Source organism: Phoca vitulina, unplaced genomic scaffold, assembly GCF_004348235.1.
Source record: "Phoca vitulina isolate PV1807 unplaced genomic scaffold, GSC_HSeal_1.0 scaffold16, whole genome shotgun sequence".
NCBI lineage: Eukaryota > Metazoa > Chordata > Mammalia > Carnivora > Phocidae > Phoca > Phoca vitulina.
In genome coordinates this window covers 32,266,101-32,286,038 of record NW_022589719.1, presented here as the reverse complement: position 1 = coordinate 32,286,038, position 19,938 = coordinate 32,266,101, and the positions used below count along the sequence as shown (strand labels likewise).

At 58.8% G+C, this 19,938-nt stretch overlaps 3 protein-coding genes across 3 annotated transcripts; 1 reads left to right on the top strand and 2 right to left on the bottom strand.

Moving 5' to 3' along the window:
• Positions 1-262: 262 nt before the first annotated feature.
• YIF1A (Yip1 interacting factor homolog A, membrane trafficking protein) lies at positions 263-5,086 on the top strand. The gene is made up of 9 exons (XM_032414868.1): positions 263-345; positions 500-984; positions 1,681-1,892; positions 2,057-2,161; positions 2,282-2,360; positions 3,823-3,880; positions 4,049-4,204; positions 4,686-4,779; positions 4,879-5,086. Exons 2-9 carry the CDS (start codon positions 954-956, stop codon positions 5,023-5,025), a joined length of 882 nt encoding a protein of 293 aa, XP_032270759.1. The 5' UTR covers positions 263-345; positions 500-953; the 3' UTR covers positions 5,026-5,086.
• An 88-nt stretch (positions 5,087-5,174) lies between these two features.
• On the bottom strand, positions 5,175-11,569 carry CNIH2 (cornichon family AMPA receptor auxiliary protein 2). The gene is made up of 6 exons (XM_032414869.1): positions 11,242-11,569; positions 7,408-7,476; positions 6,944-6,991; positions 6,574-6,686; positions 6,301-6,444; positions 5,175-6,105 (listed from the first exon to the last, which is right to left on the bottom strand). Exons 1-6 carry the CDS (start codon positions 11,320-11,322, stop codon positions 6,078-6,080), a joined length of 483 nt encoding a protein of 160 aa, XP_032270760.1. The 5' UTR covers positions 11,323-11,569; the 3' UTR covers positions 5,175-6,077.
• A 706-nt stretch (positions 11,570-12,275) lies between these two features.
• On the bottom strand, positions 12,276-19,803 carry RAB1B (RAB1B, member RAS oncogene family). The gene is made up of 6 exons (XM_032414907.1): positions 19,680-19,803; positions 17,984-18,056; positions 17,605-17,700; positions 17,397-17,492; positions 13,830-13,961; positions 12,276-13,734 (listed from the first exon to the last, which is right to left on the bottom strand). Exons 1-6 carry the CDS (start codon positions 19,691-19,693, stop codon positions 13,540-13,542), a joined length of 606 nt encoding a protein of 201 aa, XP_032270798.1. The 5' UTR covers positions 19,694-19,803; the 3' UTR covers positions 12,276-13,539.
• Between the last annotated feature and the right edge of the window lie 135 nt (positions 19,804-19,938).

Sequence of the window (19,938 nt, the reverse complement as noted above, 5' to 3'; positions counted from 1 at the left end):
TGTGTGTCTTTCGGTCTGTCGAGAGAGAGAGAGAGAGAGAGAGAGAGTGTGTGTGTGTGTGTGTGTCTTTCGGTCTGTCTCAAGAGTGTGTGTGTGTGTCTTTCTGTCTGTCTCAAGAGGCCAGAGCCTCCTCCCAGCAGCAGGCCCCCTCGTTCTGCAGGATAGCGGAGGTGGCTGTAGGGCATTTCAGCACCGGACAACGGACAGCACCCGCGCCGGAAGGAAGGGTGGGAGGCGGGAGGAGGAGTCAGCTTCCGGGGCTCGCTGGGCCGCGCTGTCACTGCCCCGCCCGGCCTCCTCCGAACACCTCGGCGGCTGCCCGGGCTCCGTGCCAGGACTGGCGAGGTGGGTTAGTATGGAGGACGGGAGAGGAAAGCTAGCATTGAGAGGGAGGAGCAGGAGACCCAAGGGGCGGGACTTGGTAGAGCCCACGGACCCATTCCCTCCTGGGGTACGTCCCCCGAGTGAAACTCCGTTCCCGTACTCCCTCCTCCGCCAGGTCCCAGGTCTCCACCTGGTGTAGTCGTGGCACGACGAGCGTCAAGTGCCCCACTGCGCAGGCGCGGAAATAATTCTCAACCTCCTCCTACCTTAACCCATCTATTGGCTGCTCTGGCCCCGAACTAACAAACCCAGCATCCAATCCGAGAGCGCCTCGGATTGCTCCGCCTATTCCCCCCTCCCGGAAGTTGACTACTGCCGAATCTAATTCGGCGAGGCCGCGCCAGCAACCAATTGGGAGAGAGGAGGGGTGAGCTAGCGCCGCCGACAAGCCAATGGCAGGCGACGGAGGATAACGCTGAGGACATGGCGGCTGTGGTCGAAGAGCTCGCGGACGTGTCGGGCTGCTCCCTAACCCGGGTCGGTGCCCAAGAAGCGGAGCAGCTGCCTTATTAGTATTCGTACCCACGAGGCGGCGCAGCGGGCCCTTGGGGAGCGCCAGCATCGCGGCCATGGCTTATCACTCGGGCTACGGAGCCCACGGTGCGTGGGGCGAGGGGCGGGCGGGACGCGCGGCCCGACCGGCCGGAGGAGGGTCGGCGGCGCTGCCCGCTCACCCTGAGGGAGAGGGGCAGCCGTGACCGCTCCCCAGGGCGGCGGGTGTCTTTCGGGTTTCTGCCCTGCGTGACTCCACAACGCGTCCCGGACTTCGCCCTCTCGGCCCAACCCTGAGATCGGGCGGTGACAGCATAGCTGGGATTCCCGTGCCAGACCCGGGCACGAACGGGGTCTGCCTTCAGAACTTCCTTCACCTGTCATAACCCTGGTAGGGGCCCTCACCACAGCCCAGGGCCTTTGGGTACCCAGCTGTCGCCTTTCCCATCCTCGTTCATGCGGGATGCCCTCCCAGTTAGTTATCTTCACCTAGGAAACTTCTACTCACTCTTCCGAGGCTCAGTTCAGAGATCACTTCCCTCGACAAGGCCCCCAGAAACCCCCAGGTGGGCAGCCACTTCCAGGCGCTGCCTCAGCTCTTTCTTTGCCGACATTTAGCACCTCTGGAAAAGGATCCCTCATCAAAGTTCTTTCTGGGTTACCTACCGCTATCCAGCCCGGGTTTCACTAACTGATTGGTGGCCCCAGGACCCATACAGGGCTGCCCAACCTGGGGAAAGGGGTGGTGGTTTGGGCTCATGTTTGATATTCCTGTCACCTACTCTAGTACCTACAAACCCACAGGCTCCAAGCACAGGGCCCGGGCAGCTCCAGATCCCCCTCCCCTCTTCGATGACACAAGTGGTGCTTACTCCAGCCAGCCAGGGGGATACCCAGCCCCAGGAGCCGACGTGGCCTTCAGTGTCAACCACTTGCTTGGGGACCCAGTGGCCAACGTGGCTATGGCCTATGGCAGCTCCATCGCATCCCACGGGAAGGACATGGTGCACAAGGAGGTGTGGCCCACCCCCAGGGCAAGGGTGGCAAGATTTCTGGCCAGGGATGGGGCATCACGGGATCCCACCTAATTCTCACAGCAGCCCTCAGGGAAGGAGCACACAGAGGAGCACCCTGAGGTTTGGTGTGCAGTTTGTCCACAGCCTCCTCTCTCCTCTCCCAGCTGCACCGTTTTGTGTCTATGAACAAACTCAAGTATTTTTTTGCTGTGGACACAGCCTATGTGGCCAAGAAGCTGGGGCTGCTGGTCTTCCCCTACACACACCAGGTGAGCTGGCGGGGCCCTGTGCCTCCCTCGTCCCGTCCCAGAGTTTGGCCCCCAGACCTCAACCCCCTTCTTTCTTCTCATTGTATCTTTTTCTCCTGACCTGGCTGCTGCTACCGCCAGAACTGGGAGGTGCAGCCCAGCCGCGATGTGCCTGTGCCGCCGCGGCAAGATCTCAACGCCCCTGACCTCTATATCCCCAGTGAGTCTTTGACCTGGGCTGCGGGGCGGGGGGGACTTGTGCCTGGAGGCACCAACGAGGAGAGAGCCTCGTGCATTGATTGAGCATCTGCTCTTGGTGCTTTTGTGTGTGGTGGTTGCTAGACACCCAGTAGACGGAGCAGGGGGACCGGTAAGGAGCTTCCTGGGTGGGCCCTCAGGGTACTCCCTTTGAGATCTTCTTGCCTCTTAACTGGGACCATGTCCCTCCCCTGGAGCCCAGGGTTTAGACCTGGTCCTGCAACTTCCGGTAATGGGACCTCAGGCTGGCTACTTTTACTCTTGTGTAAACCAGGAATGACAACAGTCTCTACCATAAAGGATCGCTGTGGAGATTCAGTGAGGTGATGTGCGCCCAGCAGGAAGCACGCTGTAAATAATAGTTACTGCCAGAGCGATTACTCGTCCCCCAAGTCCTGCGCCAACATTCCCTCCTCTGAGGAAGTGGTCGCTCCCTTCTGGGTTCCCGTAACTGCCCATCCACATGGCATGGGGTCGGCTGCCCTCCTTGGAGTGCATCTCACTCCTCTGTGTCCTGGGGCCTGCACAAGGCGAAGCCCACGGTGGACACCCTGGAGGAGGGGCGAGTGTGCCCGGGCGGCCCTCAGACGGGTTGCCAGGGCAGCCAGTCAGCCCACTTGCTCCGGGAGGGTCACCGGTTCTATCCTTCATTCCATTTTCTCTCAAAGCCACCTTGTAAAGCAGGAACTGCCATCCCCATTTTAGGTGTCGAAGCCAAGGCTCAGAGAGACGACTGTCTTTGAAGCCACGTAGCTTATATATAGGTGGTAGAGCTGGTTTCCTGACCAGACCCCGTGCTCTCTGGTGGGCACATTAGTTCTGGTGCTTCAAGGGGGCAGAGAACAGGGCCGAGGAGTTACAGTTGGTGTGAAAGCCCAGCTCCCCCGGCTCTGAGCTTTTGTGTAAACAGCAGAGGTAAACCAGGAGCCCTCTCCGCTGGTGGGATGGCCAGCGCCCAAGCCAGCGCCCGTGGCCAGACTGAAAATTACTGGCTGAGGTGACGTCATCCCCATGGGCCGGACTTTGGGGGGAGCCTGGGTTGTCTTGAAGCCTGTATTTTAGTCCTGTAGTGTTGTGGGAGATCAGTTTGGCCCCTGCCTGTTGGTCTAGGATTAGCAATAGCCTTGGCCCCTGATAAGTTGTGAGCCACAGCAGGAAACTTTGGTGAGTGTCCTAGCACAGGGACAGGGAAGGAGGTGGCTTGGTGGTCCCGGGGGTCTGGTAGCATTTCACGGGGAGAGAGGGCTGAGCAGGGACAGGCATCCCAAGCAGGGTATTAGGAGCTGACTGTGGAGGTTGGCATGTGGGGATATGCAGGGAAGGAAGTATGGGGAGAAGGTAGGGAGTGTAAATGGCCTCCAATACCTAGCCGGGGGCTCTGACTGAGGAAACCAGGCTGATGGCATCTTTCTGGTTCTTGGCAGCAATGGCCTTCATCACCTACGTGTTGTTGGCTGGGATGGCACTGGGCATTCAGAAAAGGTTAGTAGCGACGCCCTCCCCCATTCCCGCCAGCTCCCCCTCCTGACTGCTCTCCTCACCTCCCTAGGGGACCTGTGGCAGGTCCCAAGCCCAGGCCATGTCCTCAGTCTCACACCTGCCACAGGATGGCTGGTTTCTGAATGCTCCCCCTCCCCCCTGTGGCCGTAGGTTCTCCCCAGAGGTGCTGGGCCTGTGTGCAAGCACGGCGCTGGCGTGGGTCGTGATGGAGGTGCTAGCCCTGCTCCTGGGCGCCTATCTGGCCACCGTGCGCAGTGACCTGAGCATCTTCCACCTGCTAGCCTACAGCGGCTACAAATATGTGGGGTGAGTACCGATGGGCCAGGCCAGAGGCAGGCCTGGGAGAGGGGCCTGCCGCCATGGGTTCCTAGCCGGTGTAGCTGTAGTCTTGAATTATGACCCTGGGCACCCCTCTGCCCTTCTCAGGGCCCTAGCTCTTCTCTGTTAGAGGACCCAGCTGTTCTTAGCATTCTCCTCAGGAACCGTGTACTGTTGTTCAGGTCAGGAATGTGTGGAGAGTCATCCTGGGAACACAGGGGAGAAGGGCCTTGTGCTGGGTTAGTAAAGGGGGTCTCAGATCCACGACCTAGGACTGAGTCCTAGGTCTTCCAGATTCATTTTGAGTCTAGGACCCTGTGGAGACAGATTGGACATAAAGGGCCCCAGTGGTGGTGGGTGGGGCCTAGGCTGGGTGGTGGGGCCGGTTTGAGGCCCGGACCCTTGGGAGATCGCCAGCCTTCTCTTTCTGCGCTCCCCCTCACCCCCACCTGCACCACATCCCCTGCAGGATGATCCTCAGCGTGCTCACGGGGCTGCTCTTCGGCAGTGATGGCTACTACGTGGCGCTGGCCTGGACTTCGTCTTCGCTCATGTACTTCATTGTGAGTCTGGGGCTGCCCCTTGCGCCTCTCCCCCTGCGGTTGGAGCTGGGGACGAGCCTCTCCCTCCCGGCCCAGCTTCAGCTCTGTCCTTTCTTCCAGGTGCGCTCTTTGCGAACAGCAGCCCTGGGCCCTGACAACATGGGGGGCCCAGCTCCCCGGCAGCGTCTCCAGCTCTACCTGACCCTGGGAGCCGCAGCCTTCCAGCCCCTCATCATATACTGGCTGACCTTCCACCTGGTCCGGTGACCCCTGGCCCCCACTGGCACTGATTTTGCCATACATTGAAGATTTGATTTCCTTGATTGTATTTGACCCTTGTTCCTGGGGCGTGGGGTGGGGGTCTCTCCATTGCCCAGGGTTTACCAGGCTCAGGGGACCCAGGGGAGGGCTTCCTGGAGTTGGTGGCCTTGATACTGCTTTGAAAGGCAGAGGGAGGGGTTTCAGCAGGAATAAACAGCTGTTTCGTTGTGGCCAGGAAAGCGAGGATAGAGGGGAGCAGCTGCCGAGGAGACCTCAGAGGCCTCTGATCCATCTGAGGGGTTTCCCTAGAGGGTTCCGTGGGCCAGTGGTTTGAGCCTAGCTGTACTGGGGATTTAGCTGAGGGCTGCCCCCTATAGAGTCCCTTTGCCCCCATGTCCTCTTCAAGCCTTTCAGGAGCAGAACTGGGGCCCACGTATTTGCAGTAGTTTATTCATATTTTGTCACAAATGGCCGGGGAGGGGGTGCCGGACTCCTCCAGGCAACATAGAAAATAGGTCCAAGAGACAGGACAGGCTGGGATTGGGGCAAGGGGGAATGGGGGAGAGGGGGAGGTCTGGAGAGAGAGCCTGGGGGAGGGGAGAGGGCAGACTAGGGGTGGGGCTGCCCCCCTGCTGAGCCTGCTCATTCCCGGTGCGGGTACCCCCCCACCTGCAGGGGGAGCCTCGGGGTGGGGGTGAAGGGGGGGCGGCCCAGAACTTCCAGGGTCACGCCCTGCCCCTTGGCAGGGTCCATGTTCCCCCCCCCCCACCAAGTGGACAAGGCCGGAGGTTCCGCCCCTTCCAAGACTGACTGCCATGCCTACAGGCTGGCCGAGGAGCCCCTGCCCCTATTTAGAGCTCTGCCCAGCCCTGGTCCAAGGGGAGGGGGCTCTGAAGGCGGGAGGTCCCCGCAGCAGCAGTGTGGAGGGGTGGAGAGGAGGCTGGGGGCACCAGTGCCCCCTCCCTCCCCAGGGCTGAGGCCTCTGCGGCCGAGGGGCAGGGCTGGGGGTGCACAGGCGTCCGGTCCATTCTGGGCTTGCTCCCTGGCCGGCTTCCCCCTTAGAAACTCACCAACGTATAAACCATACTGTGGGAAGATAAGGCAGTGAGCCGAGTCCTGAGTAGGCCCAGCTACTGGTCACCCACCCTGTCATACCCTGGGTTGCCCTCGGTCCTTAGGGGGAAAAGGCAGGAACTTGGGGCCCGACCCTTCCTGGAATTGGAGGCATGGTACCTGGAATATCCCTCCCCTGACTTCTGACTGCCATGGGCAGAGCCTCACCTGTACAGGTAATAGAAGAAGGAGAGCAGGTAGAAGGCGAGTTTGCACCAGGACTCCTTCTGGCAGTAGTTGAGGATGTCAGCATTCATGATGGAGACCGCATCATACATGACCTCAGAGCCATCCGCCGGGCGATGGAAGTACCTGGGGTGAGGGGGGGGCCTGAGTGCCCACGTCAAAGCTCCCACCCCCATCTCGCCCCTGCTCTTCCGTCTCACTCCCCCCAAGGCAGCTTCCAGAGGTGGTAGAAGAGGGGGATGCTGAGGCCCTCACCTCCAGAGGTGGTAGAAGAGGAGGGGGATGTTGAGGCCCAGGGTCACCCACTCTGCTGCACACAGAAACATCAGACAGAAGAGGCCGTGGATGGAGTATTCTGGGACCACCAGCTGGGGAAGGGAGGGTGAGAGGTCAGCTGCCTGGTGCCAGGACAGATCCCAGCTTCAAGGGCACAGAGGGGAGCTGGGATTTGGGAGGTGCCCCCCACCGTGACCTCTGAGGACTAAAGGGGCCGCTAGCCTCCCACTCCCTCCCCCGGTGGTAGACCAGATGAAGGAGGTCCCAGAGGGGCAAGGCCCCGCTCCGGGTCACACACAGGAGGGCTGAGCTGGGCTAGAAGCCTCCTGCTACTGGCCCTGACACTGACCTTCCTCAGGAGGCAGCAGATGCGTTCGATGTTTTTTAAACGCTCGCGCTGTAGGGGGAGGAAAAGGTCGCCATGGGGGAGGCGGAGGAGCGGGCATTGGGGGCGCCCCCGCCGCCCTCCCTACGTCCCCCGCGGACCTGCGCGTGGCCGCCAGGGGGCGCCAGAGCAGACTCTGCGGCAGGGAAGCAGCCGCGCCGTCCCCATGGCAACCGTCACCATGGAAGGACCTTCACCCGCGTCTCCACGGCAACGGCCCAGAGCCTGGCAACGGCCGCCCCGCCAGGAGGAACCCGAGCCCTGAGCCCGCGCCAGGTGTTTGCTGGGGGCGGGGACAGACAGGAAGGGGCACCGTCGCCAGTCCCACTACACACCCCCCTTCTTCCCGTCCCCCACCCCCTTTCGCCTGCGACAGATGGAAGGACAGACGGACGGACACACCTCGGCACAGCACATGTATCACTTACTGCCCGCGCTGGGTTCCCCTGGTCGATGGGGTTCTTGAAGTCGGTCCGCAGCTCGTCAAAGGCTATGATCTGGGGGAGGGGCGTGTGCCCGTCAGGGTTGGGGCAGCAGCTAATGGCCCCCCACCCATCCTTCTGTGAGATAGGAATTCATACATGGGTTCTGGGCCAGATGGAGCTTGCTGCAAAGGTGGAGAAACTGAGGTTGAGGGAGGGGCGGGGCCTGGCCCAAGGTCACACAATAGTGTGGAATGGAATCCTAGTGTGCTAATGTCCAAGTCAAGCCATGTTCACGACGCTTCCATCCAAAACATCCCAAGAGATGGTGTCTTTTTTCTGCCTTTTGCTGACCACTGGGGTCTCGCCTGGGTGGGCTCCCTTGCTTGGGAGAGCTGTGAAGTATATTCCAGGGTGATCAGGGCTATTGGGGTGCCTGGTCTAGCATTGGAGGTGTGGGGGGGGGGGCAGAGTTCAGGCTGGACTCTGAGTGGGTGTTTGGTGAACAAATGGGGTAAGGGCAGTCCAAGCAGCAGGAACAGTAGGTACAAAGGCAGAAGGTTGAAAGAACAAGGAACATTCAGGAAGCTGAGGGTTCCATGGGGTCAGAGTGAAAGTATAAGGTGAGTGGGAAGGAAGAAGGGAACGTGAAAGATGGGCTGGAGATGCTGTGAACCCGGACCAGATGTTTGGACTTTAACCCAAAAGTAATGGGGAGCCATTGAGGGGTATAAAGCAGCAGAGTGGGACAGTCAGGCTAATGCTTTAGGATGGATGGAGAAGGAAGTACACATTGGCTAACAGTCCCAGCCAAGACATGTATGATGTTTACCCTATGCCAGCAGGCTTTATGTTTACTAAATCATTTAATGCTTGCAACAACCTGATGACGTAGGGACTGGTATTATCATACCCGTCTTGCAGATAAGGAAACTGAGACAGTCTAAGTCACTTGTCCAAGGCCACACAGTGAGTCAGTGGTAAGCCAGGATTCTAACCCAGTTAGACTCCAGCGTTAAAATTCTTAACCACTTTATCATAGGCAGGACAGACCAGTGAGGAAATGGGGGAAGGGGGGGGTGCTCCGTCGATCGGTGTGATCAGCGTGAGGACAGCAGCAGTGAGAATGGAGAGGTGTGGAGGGATTCCAGAGCTATTTAGAAACCAGACTCCAGTGGGCTTGAAGAAGAGTGGAGGCACAGGGGCCCAAGTTGCCTTTGGGTGTTGGGGCATCTGGTAGATGGCAGTGTCCTCATTGGGATGGAGAACTCTTGGGAGGTACAGGTGTTTGAAAGGATGATAAGACAGACCTGGGTGGGGGGCAGTGGGAGCTGGCATGATAGGAGGTCTGGAAGAATAGCCTTCTGAGGTCCCCTCCCCTCAGCACCAGCTGGAGGGGAAGGCACAGGGCCCACCACCCCCAAGCATCTCAGACCCCAGACGGCTTGGAGGGAGAGAACATGGGCTTCCTGGAGGGAGCCGGGGCCATCTGGAGCAGCACCCCCACCCCCATGGACTCTGGGCAGCCACCTGCCTGCTAGGCACAGCAACAGGGTCCAGCAGGGAGTGGAAGGGTGCCGTCTGTCTGCCCCAGAGCTGGCACCACCAGCAGGCAGCGGGTGTGGTGCCTCCCACCCCCCAGGCTGCCTGGCGCTGACTCAGCCCCCTGGAACAAACAATTCCCCACGATGACAGCTGACACGCGTCACTCACCACAAGGGTTGCCTGGCGACCAGTAGGGACTGGGCTCAGGGTCTGGGGTGGGATCTAGGGTCCTGCCCTGGAAGATTCTGGTTCTTACCAATTTGGATTGAGGACCACACCTCCTATGCCCATCCCACCCCCCTTAGTAGGCGGTGCTCTGGGCACTCTGATGTATATACAACAAACTCACTTTATCCACAAGGAAACAGACTCAGCATGAGTGACTTGCTAAGATCACCGAACTAAATAGCTGAGTGAACACCATGCTTGACACATAATAGGTGCTCAATAAATATTTTGTTGGGCCCTTTCCCCCAACCTAGGAGCCTCACAAGGGCAAAGCCTGAGTCTTATTCATCCTTGACTCTCCCACAGCTGCCCAGAGCCCGGTTCTTAGGAAGCATCGACACTGGTATGTTGGATTGAGGACTGCTCTGAGTAGCCACTAAGGACAGGGGACCCCCAGAGGGGCTGTGGGAGGTCTCTGGGTGGGGAGAGGCCTGGAAAGGGGCTTCTTGATTTCCAGGAAACTTTCTCCCAGGAACTGGTCAGGTCTGTGTTCCCAGCCTGTGACCCTCAATTTCTTCTGATCTTTAGGACCCCAGCTCTCTTGCCCCCAGCCCACAGGACTGTCCACTACCCTGGGATGAGATAGGAGGCTCAGAGAGATCAAGACGGATTGGGGGGTGGGTATGGAGGCAGAGAAAGAGAAAAAGGCAAAGGGGGAGAAAAGAAAAAGCAATTAAGAGACCCACAGAGAGAGAGAGAGGGAGAGGCAAAACCAGGGAGAGCGCTGGAGATGGGAGGGGGGGATGTGTTGGAAGGTGCCTGTAGGGGTTCACTCCTTACACAGGAGGGGTGCAGTGAGAGTCCATGGAACCCTGATGTCGAGGAGACAGGCAGCAGTGGGCCTAGGGGGATGGTGAAGGGAGAGATTGGTCAAGAGCCAGGGAGGATCATGGGGCAGGCACCAGGTCCCAGGAAAAGAGAGCAAGTGGGGAGACCAGGAAATAAGCAGGTGAGGTAATGAGGAAGCGAGAGGAAGGAAAGAATGGGTTACAGGGAGAGAGACTGGAGAAAGGTACAGGAACCCCCCTAGAAGGGATGAAGATCAGGAAGGTGTGTCCTGGAGCAGAGGATGCCGAAATGGACAGACCAGGGCCGACCAAGATGGGCAGTCTCCATTGAGGGGATCAGGATGGGGGCCAAAACCTCAGGGGACAGAGGTGGAGGGAGGGCAGTCAAGGGGGGGGGGCAAGGGCCCCAAACAATGAGCTGGAGGCTGAGTGATAATAGTTCTTGGTGAAAGGAAGGGAGCCAGGCAGAGGGGGGCACTGAGGAGAGGACCCCAGAGAGAATGAGGGAGAGGGACTCTCTCTAAGGGGAGGCGATTAGGATAAAGGATGAGAAATGGACACTCTGAAAGAGCAGGTGTGAAGCCAGGCCAGAGTGAGAAACAGACCAAAGGGGACACAAGACAAAGGGGAAAGTGGGAAGGAAGAGGAGGGAAAATGGGAAGTGGGAAGGAAACCTGATGAGGGGAAGCCCAGAAAGGAGGGGGCAGGGAAGCCCAAGGTGAGCTGGTGGTGGGGACTAGGTCTCTGGTCTGCTTAGAGCCAATCACTGCTGGGTCAGCGAGGTGAGTGAGAGGGAAAGGGTTAATGGGCTCTGCGATCCGTGGGTCCTGTAAACAGATGCAGTTGCTATGGCAACCGGCTCCATCACTCCGGCTGGAAAAACCCACAAAGGGGGGGGGGGGGGAGCGGACAGACAAACAGCCGGGCAGACAAAGGGGGGGGACTGATTGGGGCGGGGGGTGGTAGGAGGAGAAAAAGGAGCAAGAATCCCAGAATTCTGCCCCACACCCCAAGGCAGCATGGGGCAGGGGCAGGGGGTCAGAGACCAACTGACATACCCACAGACAGGCGGGGGCGGCGGAGAAAAGGGGCCCCGGGAAGGAAGCCGACAACGGGAGGGGGTGTTCATGGGGGCGAACAGAAGCTGACCGAAGGGGGATAGCGGAGAGGAGGTTCCAAGTTTCCCCGGACCCCGAGCCCATCTGCTCGGCCCCCTCCCGCTCTGTGTGCCCCCGGCCCCCCACCCCCCACCCCGCCCCCAGCCCCAGCCCGGCCTTACGTGCCAGATGACAAAGAAGATGAGGGAGGCGCACAGCACCAGGGTGAGCATGTAGCAGAACGCGGCGAAGGTGAACGCCATGGCCCCCGCGCCGGGCGGCGGCCCGGGGGGCGCCAGCGCGGGGCCCGGGCGCAAGGGGACGCCCCCCGGTCCGCGTTTAGGGCCGGCCGGGCATGGCCCGCAGGCCTCGGGGGACGCGGGCGGCGCGGCCGGGACCGGGGCCGCGGGGCCGTGGGGCGCGGGCCGGTGGGCTCGGGGGGCGCGTCCGCTGCCGGCTGCCCGGGCCGCGATCGCTCATCCTGCGATCCCTCACCCGCGGCTCCCTCGCTCTCCAGCCCGCGAAGCCGGCGGGGCGGAGCCGGGGGCGGGGCCGCGGTGCGAACGGCCTCGGGCGGGGCCGGGTCTCCGTGCGCCCCTCCGCATGCACCGCCCGGCCCGGGCGCCACCCCCGCCCCAACCTCAGGGACACGTAGGCATGGACGCACATCCCTGGCAGGCGCCCGCCTCCACCCCCCGCGTCACACGAGTTCGGTCCACTCGGGGGAGCACACACACACCCCTACCCTCACATACTGTATTTTGCACACTGGCCTGGGAGGCCAGGCTGAGGTCCTAAGTGGGAGGAACTTGGCACTGTCCGAGGGGGGCAGGGACACCTGGCTTGAACTCACAGCATAGGTGGGAGAGGGGGCAGAAGGGGATGCGGGCCAGGCATGATGGGTACGTCTGCAGCCCGACCTCCCAGGCCGAATGGACGGGCGCCTGTGTGGGTGTTGGCCGCGGCTCACCAGGTACTCGCTGATGGCCGCCCGCTCCCCGGCTGCCGGAACCGTGCTGGGCCCGTGGGGACATCCCACAGAAGCAAAAGCAGGCAGCACTCCTGGCTTTAGGAAGTGGGTCAAGGACTTTCAACAGCAACCCTAGGACGCACAGCCCAGGCGAGGACCCCTGCACAGCCGGCCAAGCCCAGGGCCCCAGTGCCATTTCCCACCCCAGGACAGCTCCCACCACAGACCACACTCAACCACCACAACTTCCTTGCAAAAACCCTCGGCTCACCCGAGGGCCAGTGGAAATTTATTTATTTTTTTGTCCTTTCTGTCTTTCCCCAAGTGGCTTTTCCTTGCAAAATGCCTGACATGACACCAGAGTGGGGAACCTGGGAGTGGGGGCACCCCAGAGACTTAAATACAAGCTGGAGGGCAGGGCACAGGTGGGACAGGCGAGAGACAGCACAAGGTACATGGCTTTTCAGGTAGAGACCAAAGGTTTGTTTTTTCTGCAGGAAGAAGCTGTGCCAGAGGGCAGGGGGCTAGGATCCTGGGTGGGAGGGGGTGAGGGGAGAGGCCCCAGACCCTGGGTTTGCACCCACATTCCCCGGAGGAGTAGTGGTGACAGGGTATGAGGACCTGCCCTCGTAGGCTCCAAAGAACAGAAGGGGGAGAATAAGCCAGATGTGCTGCCTCGGGGAAAGGGAAGAGGTGCTGGCAGAGTGAGGGTTAAGGCTGGTGCCTGGCCTCTGGCACGGTGGGCCTTCCGCCTCTGCCTGCCATGGGGACAAAGGGGCACGGTGGGCAGGCAGCACATGGGCCTGGCTCTGGCAGGGCAGGGGGTGGCAAGAGCAGGCTCCCTCTGGGCTCAAGACACAGGCCCAGCATGGCTGCCCACCCACCTGCTCTAGATGTGCTCAGACCCCACCGCAGCTGGACGGCTGGAGCTGTGAGTATGGAAAGGGCGGGGAGGAGAGGCAGGGAGGAGAGGCAAGGGTGGGCTGCTGGGCCCCTATGGCCCCCATGCCCTTCCTGAGGTCCAGCCCAGGGCCCTGGATCCTGGGTCCTGGATCCCCTGGTCCCTTCCTGGCCCCCGGCGCTGACTGCAGCCAGGGACTGTAGAGGCCAGGGAGGCTCCCAGCTCTTGGGGAAGGGAAGTGGGGGGAGAAGGTAAAGGGGTAAGGAAAGAAACCCACTGCAGCATACATGGGGGGCAAGGAAGGGAAACAAGAGGAGCCCTCATCCCAAGGAAAGGTGTGTGGGAGGGTAGCTTTTAAAGTTACCTAGAGGCAGCAGCAGAGCAAGCCCACATCCCCACCCCAGCCAAAGGTCCTGGGTGTCCTCCCTTGGGGGCCGTGACAAAACCAGGGCTCAGGGCAGCAGGCAGATGGGCCAGAGGGAGATGGGGAGCCCAGGACACCCCAAAGCCACAGACTCAAATGCCCCAGGAGAGGGAGGCACCTCCTGTCCCCTCCAGGGGCATCATCTGGAGAAGGTGCCCCCTCCTGTCCCACCCCACGTGCCCCTCCTAGCAACAGCCGCCACCAGCTGGCTTCACAGGGGTGCTGTCGATCTTGAGGTTGGGCCGCTCACCCCCTGAGGCTGCCCCAGGCCCCATCCGCTTTTTGATCTCAGCAGCCATGGTCATGAATGCCTGCTCGACATTGGTAGCGTTCTTGGCACTCGTCTCCAGGAAGGGGATACCCAGAGAATCTGCAAACTCCTGACAAGGGAAGAAAAGAGAAGAGGAGGGAAAGGAGGGGTGAGGGGCAGCAGAGCCCAGCCCACCCTGGGTGGCCCGACCCAGGCCCCACCCACCTTGGCTGTGGTGTTATCCACCACCTTCTTGGTGGTGAGGTCGCTCTTGTTGCCCACCAGGAGCTTATTGACATTCTCACTGGCATAGCGGTCGATCTCCTGTAGCCACTGCTTCACGTTGGCATAGGATTCCTAAAGGAGCCAGAATCAAAGGTTATTTTGCTCCCAAACGCCCACCCCTACTCAAGGCCAGGAGAACAGGGGCTTTTGAAGGGGGTTTCCCTGGGCTCCCGAGAGAGACAGGAGCCCTGAGCTCAGGAACCCAGAGGAAGCTCTCTCTCCTCCAGGCTTAGATCTCCTCCCTGACCCACTCCATCTGACACCCTCAAAGCCAAACCTGGCACAGCACCAGCTGTCAGCCAACAGCCCTAATACCTAAACAGCCTAGGCCTAAGGGCCAGCCAGCTCTGCTTCCTGCAGCTAGTTTCCCCAAGACACAGAAAAGGCCAAAAACATGTGGGGAGCAAATGACAACAGGAGAGAGACCAGAGAGGAAACAGAAATGGAGGGGAACAAGTTAGCAAGAATCACAAAGTTCCCACAGTGGCCTTAAGATCCCTGAAAGGTAGGAAGTCTTTCAGCCCAATGGTAGGTGGAGGGTCCTCACAGAGGAGATCCTGGCCTATGAGGGAGACGTGTACCCTGGGAACAGAGCCAGACATTCGTCCTGCTTCTGGCACTAACAGCCTCCTTGCTCAGACCAGCTATCCCAACAGCTGGTCACTCCCTACCCCCTACCCCTGGCTCGTAAACAAAGACAGAACTTTTAGTAACATGGCTGGGCTAGAGCCACACTTTCCCTTCTGAGGAATCAGAGGTGTGTGGTGATATCCCACTAGGTTCAAATGTATACCTGCTGCCCTGTCCCAGGCTGGGCCCTGTGCTGGGACCTGTGGACAAAGAAGGGACAAATACCTGGGTCCTGCCCTAAGGCACTCAAGGGACGGTGGAGGACTAGACCAGGACACACACACAATGGCAAAACAGGGTGATGAGTGCTGCCGGAGCTCCAGGACCGCCTCTGCCCGGGGAGACTACGGCTGACCTACGTCTGAAGGGATGAACTGGCCTTGTGTGGAAGCAAGTGGAAGGATGGGAAAGGTGCAAGGCGAGGAGATGACCTACACCAGGTCAAGCTTCGGGACGGGTACGGTGCCTCTAGGGAGCAAGGAGAAGCGGAAGGCTGCTGCGACACAGGCCCTGAGCACAGAAGGAGGGGGAAGGAGGCAGGCCAGAGGATGGAAGGTCTTAGCCTGGCTAAACTGGACAACCAGGAGCCCATGAAAGGTTTCCTTAGGAAGGGAGCAGCAGCAGCACACCTGTGTTCTGGGAAGACAGTCCGGACAGGAGTGCAGAGGCCAGATCAGACTGGCAAGAAGATGGCGACCAACTGGAGGTGGCTGAAATAATCTAGGGAAGATGTGCCCTGAGCCAGGGAGTGAGGCAAGGAAGAGCACAGGATTTAGAATCAGACCATTCTGGGTAAGCCCCAGCTCTGCCATTTACTGTGTGACCCTAGATTTGTCACCTGACCTCTCTGAGCTCCAGCTTCCTCATTTTGATAAAACAGCAGCTCCCAGTCGGGCTGTTGTACGCAAGAGATAATGGAACACAGGCCTGTCTTATAACAAGAACTTAATTAGCAGGAGTTGCTGTCATCCTCATCACTGCTATTGTTATAAGGGAACGGACTTGAAAGAGAAGTGGGGGGGGAGGAACAGAGGGGAGAAAGGGGGGAGGGAAGAGTTTTCTGGTCAGGCCAACAGGAACTCTATTACAAAGATGGGGATGCAGGAGCCAGTTTAGGGAGAGAGGGTGAGGACAGTGCTGGACATGCTGAGTTCTGAAGATGATCTGGAGCTCAGCAGAGGTTGGCTAGGGGCAGGGAAGGGTAAGTTCAGAAGCCAACACTAGCCTTGCCCCTCCTAGCTATGAGACCATGGGCAAGTTACCTAACACCTCCCTAAGCATATTTCATCTGGAAAACAGGGACCCCAAACTTATTTCACATGAAGATTAGAATTACTACACAAAGTGCCAGCAGAGTAGGGGCGACTGGGTGGCTCAGTCATTAAGCGTCTGCTTTCGGCTCAGGTCATGATCCCAGGGTCCTGGGATCGAGCCCTGCATCAGGCTCCCTGCTCAGTGGGAAGCCTGCTTCTCCCTCTCCCACTCCCCCTGCTTGTGTTCCCTCTCTCGCTGTCTTTCTGTCAAATAAATAAATAAAATCTTAAAAAAAAAAAGTGCCAGCAAAGTAGAACAGAGAGAATACCCACAGTGATAACTGTATACACAGGAATCATAGAACATAAGACAGAAGCCAAACTACAAAGTGACCAGACCCGTGCAGGGAGAGTCAGAAAGCACAGGATTGGGTGCAGGGGGGTGGAGGAAAGGCAGGGAGTGTGGTGGTGATGGTACAAGGCAAACCAGTAAAAAGTCACTGAAAAGAGAAGCTAATGCAGCAAGAGGTAGGAGAGCTGGAGATAGTAAACTTTCCAAGGAGAGGGAGGAGAAGGAAGGTAAAAGCCATGAGAGGCCAATCAGAGCAAGAACTGAAATGAGGTCATGGAATTTGGCAGCTAGAGGTCCTTGATGACCTCTGAGTAGAGCACAGTCCACCCACAGCTTGTTGTCCAGAAGACATCATGAGTTCCTGGTGAGCCCAAGGGCCCAGCTGCCCCTCGGAGCAGGAACTCCTCCAGGCGCAGGGCTGATGTAAGCATTTCCATGTCCCCAGGGCCTGGTCCCCACTAAGCAACAAGGTTTAGTAGAAAGAATAAACCAAGTAGAATCAGTATACCCAGGTTTTCTGTTGCTGCCACTTAACTGCACGGCCCTGAACAAGTCTCCTCACCACTCTGACCCATTTCCTCATCTGTAAAATGGGAACCTAATACAGACTTCTTTAGAGTGCTAAGAGACCGTGACAAGTTCTATAAACCATAAGGTACGGTGGGACTGCTTCAGCCTGTTAATAGCACCAGCACTGCTAGTGACACACGACTGATGGGGCCACAGCAGACACAGGGCTCCGACCCTGCTCACAATGCGCCCAGAGCGCAGGGCTCCCTCACCTCCTTGTCTAAAGCCCTCCAATCGCTTCTCCACAGTGTCTTCACACAGGAAGCCATGGGCCCAGCACAGCAACCGATTAGCTGACTAAACCCCTATGAAACATAGGTGTCTAGAAAGGTGGCAAGTTTAGCTAGGAGGTGTGAGGCCTGTTTCTGCCAACGCCCTGCAGCAGGGCCTCAGAGGATGCACTTCTGCAGCTGTTTCCCTCCTCGTGAAATGAGTCCAAGTACAGTCTCCCTTCCGGGCATCATCCGGAAGAGAGGATGGGAAGAGTAAAAAGAAACAAGAACCAAAGACCTGGAGTGCCTGGCTGGCTCGGTCAGTAGAGCATGTGATTCTTGATCTCGAGGCTGTGAGTTCAACCCCAATGCTGGGTGTGTAGATTACTTAAAAAAATAAAATCCTAAAAAAACAAAAACGAAACAAAAAAACAAAAACCAAAGACCTGAAGATGAGGAGACAAAACTGGAGATGTGACCCCAGGAGTACCTGGTCGGTGACATCATACACCACAATGATGCCATGAGCCCCCCGGTAGTAGCTGGAAGTGATGGTCCGGAACCGCTCCTGACCAGCCGTGTCCCACTACAAGACAGTAGGTGAGAAAGGCAGGTCAGCCCTGGGCTACTTGCCCAGAGCCTCCACCACTCCCAAGATGGCTGCTTCTGTACCAGGGACTGGGAAGAGCAACACTCACGATCTGAAGTTTGATGGTTTTGCCATCCAGCTCAATGGTTCGGATCTTGAAGTCCACCCCGATGGTGCTGATGTAGCTCTCTGTGTATGTGTCATCCTGGAAAAGTAGGGACCAATGACCTAGGTGAACAGGCCCAAAGTCCATTTGGAAAATCTACCTCCAGGTTCCTGCCCCGGCCAAGCTTGTAACTGCTAAGCCCCCATTCTCAGCACCCCAACCTGCAGCCCTGTGTCTCTGTTCAGTTAGAGATGCTACTAGGAGGTCCTGCGACTTCATCCTTGGTTCCAAGGTCTTGCAACTGCTGTGCTCTGGGTTGTCTCCCTCCCTCCTGCCACCAGCCAGGACCCCAGGTGGATGGTATGGGAGGCTTCTTACTCACAGCAAACCGCAGAAGCAGGCATGACTTGCCCACGCCCGAATCACCAATCAAAAGCAGCTTAAACAGGTAGTCACTAGAAAGAAAGGATGGGAAGGCATGAAGGAAGGCAGGAAGCCCACCCGCCATGCCATCCTGCAATCACAACTATGGCCTTCTCCCATGATGTGAGGCTTGCCTTGGTTTAGAGTATTAAGTTGTTCACAGTATCCTCCCACAAGTCCTGGGAAGAGGAGGGCTGACCACCTCCTATGTTACAGCTGGCCCAAAGGACTGAGTCTGAATTTCCACTTTACAGAGAAGGAAGCCGAGGCACAGAGAGGGACATGACCTGCCACCAAGGATCACAATCCTCAGGAGAAAAAGCTGGGTGTCCTACCCTGAGACCTAACAGACTCCGTGGTCTCTGGGCCAGTAGGGGCTAGTTGGGGAACCCCCTTCACTGCCCTGGGGCCCACCTGGCTTGGCAGGGGAGGCCCCAGAAATGGAAGCTAGGGCCCAGCCTAGAGCTTGTTAAGTGAGTAAAGAGTAAGAGCCTGGTATGAAGCCTCTAAGAAGAGGCGGTCAACGAGTACCAATGATGGCAGTTAAAATGTATTGAGTTCCTACTTTGTACCTGGCCCTGTGCTAAATACTGCAAATGCATCATCTCATTTAAGCCTCACATCAGCTCTATGGAGTGGAAGGTGTTATTCCCAACTAATGAGGAAACCAGAGGTCAGAAGAGGGAAGTGACTTGCCCTAAGTTACACAGCTGTTAACTTTAAGACTGGAAACCAGGTTCAGACTCCAAAGTCTCTGTGAGAGCCTGTTGGTTCCCTTCTGTGTCCCTTATAATCCAGCTCAGAGCTTCACCCTTCCCCAAGGAAATCTGAGGCCTGGATCTGGAGGAGAAAAAGGAAGTGGCAGAAGAGGAAGAAGACAACGGACACTTGGGGAAAACTGTCAATGAGATGTGGGCCACCTACCCGCAGGGGGAGTGACCAAGAAGTGAGGAGAGTCTGAGGTACAGAGAATCCCACTGGAAGGGGAGAAACAAATGCCACATTCATCTGCACTTCATCGGCAGTGACGGTCGCGCAGGGGGCCTGCGCAAAGGTGAGGAGAGGGCGGGAAGGGACTGGCCTCCAGGAGCGGCAGGACAGCGAGACCCAGCAAGGGGCGAAGCGGCAGCCCCGGAGGGGAGGACCTCCGGGAGAGCAACCCAGAGCGGCACCTCGGGGCCTCCCGCGTCCGACCAGCCCCAGGAACCGGATTCCGGGAGAACGGGAAAAACAGAAAAGATTTACTGTCAGACCTAAAGGGCCTGAGTCTGGACCGGCTCCAAAACGCCGGGACCGTCGTCAGCACCCAGACCGCCACTGCAAGCAGCAGGTGGGGAAACTGAGGCCTGGAGAGACCGAGGCTGCGGGGTCACCTGACCAATAAGGCCTGTTAGGGGCCGGTGCTTCGGGCTCCAAGTAGTACCCCTTGGGGTCGCAGTGTCTGGGTCCCGGTGCAAGAACTTGGGGTGCCGAGCCGGGGTCCTGGGGCCCCCGGGGGGAGGGGCAGGACCCGGATGTGGGGGGGGGTCAGCGGAAGAGGGACCCGGATGTGGGGGCGCCGCTCAGTCTGACCCAGGCCGGACAACCCCGGTAAGCGTACAGCCCCGTACTCGGGATCGAGGCTGCGCCGGACGGCGCGGGCGGGGCTCACTCACTATTCGGGGTTCATGGCGGCTGCGGTGGCCCGCTCGGTCGCTCCCAGTCAGCTCTGCTCCGCCTCCCGTTCCAAGATGGTGGCCGCTCCGCCCCAGAGGCCCCGCCCGCGACGCGCAGGCGCAAACATTCCCGACTTGGGCCTTGCCGCATTGCTTCTCGGAACTTGTAGTCTCCTTACTTTGCCCAGCTCACCCCCCCACCCACCCGTTGCGCAGGCGCAAACCCGATACAGCCGCTCCAAGCCCACGCCCCATCGTC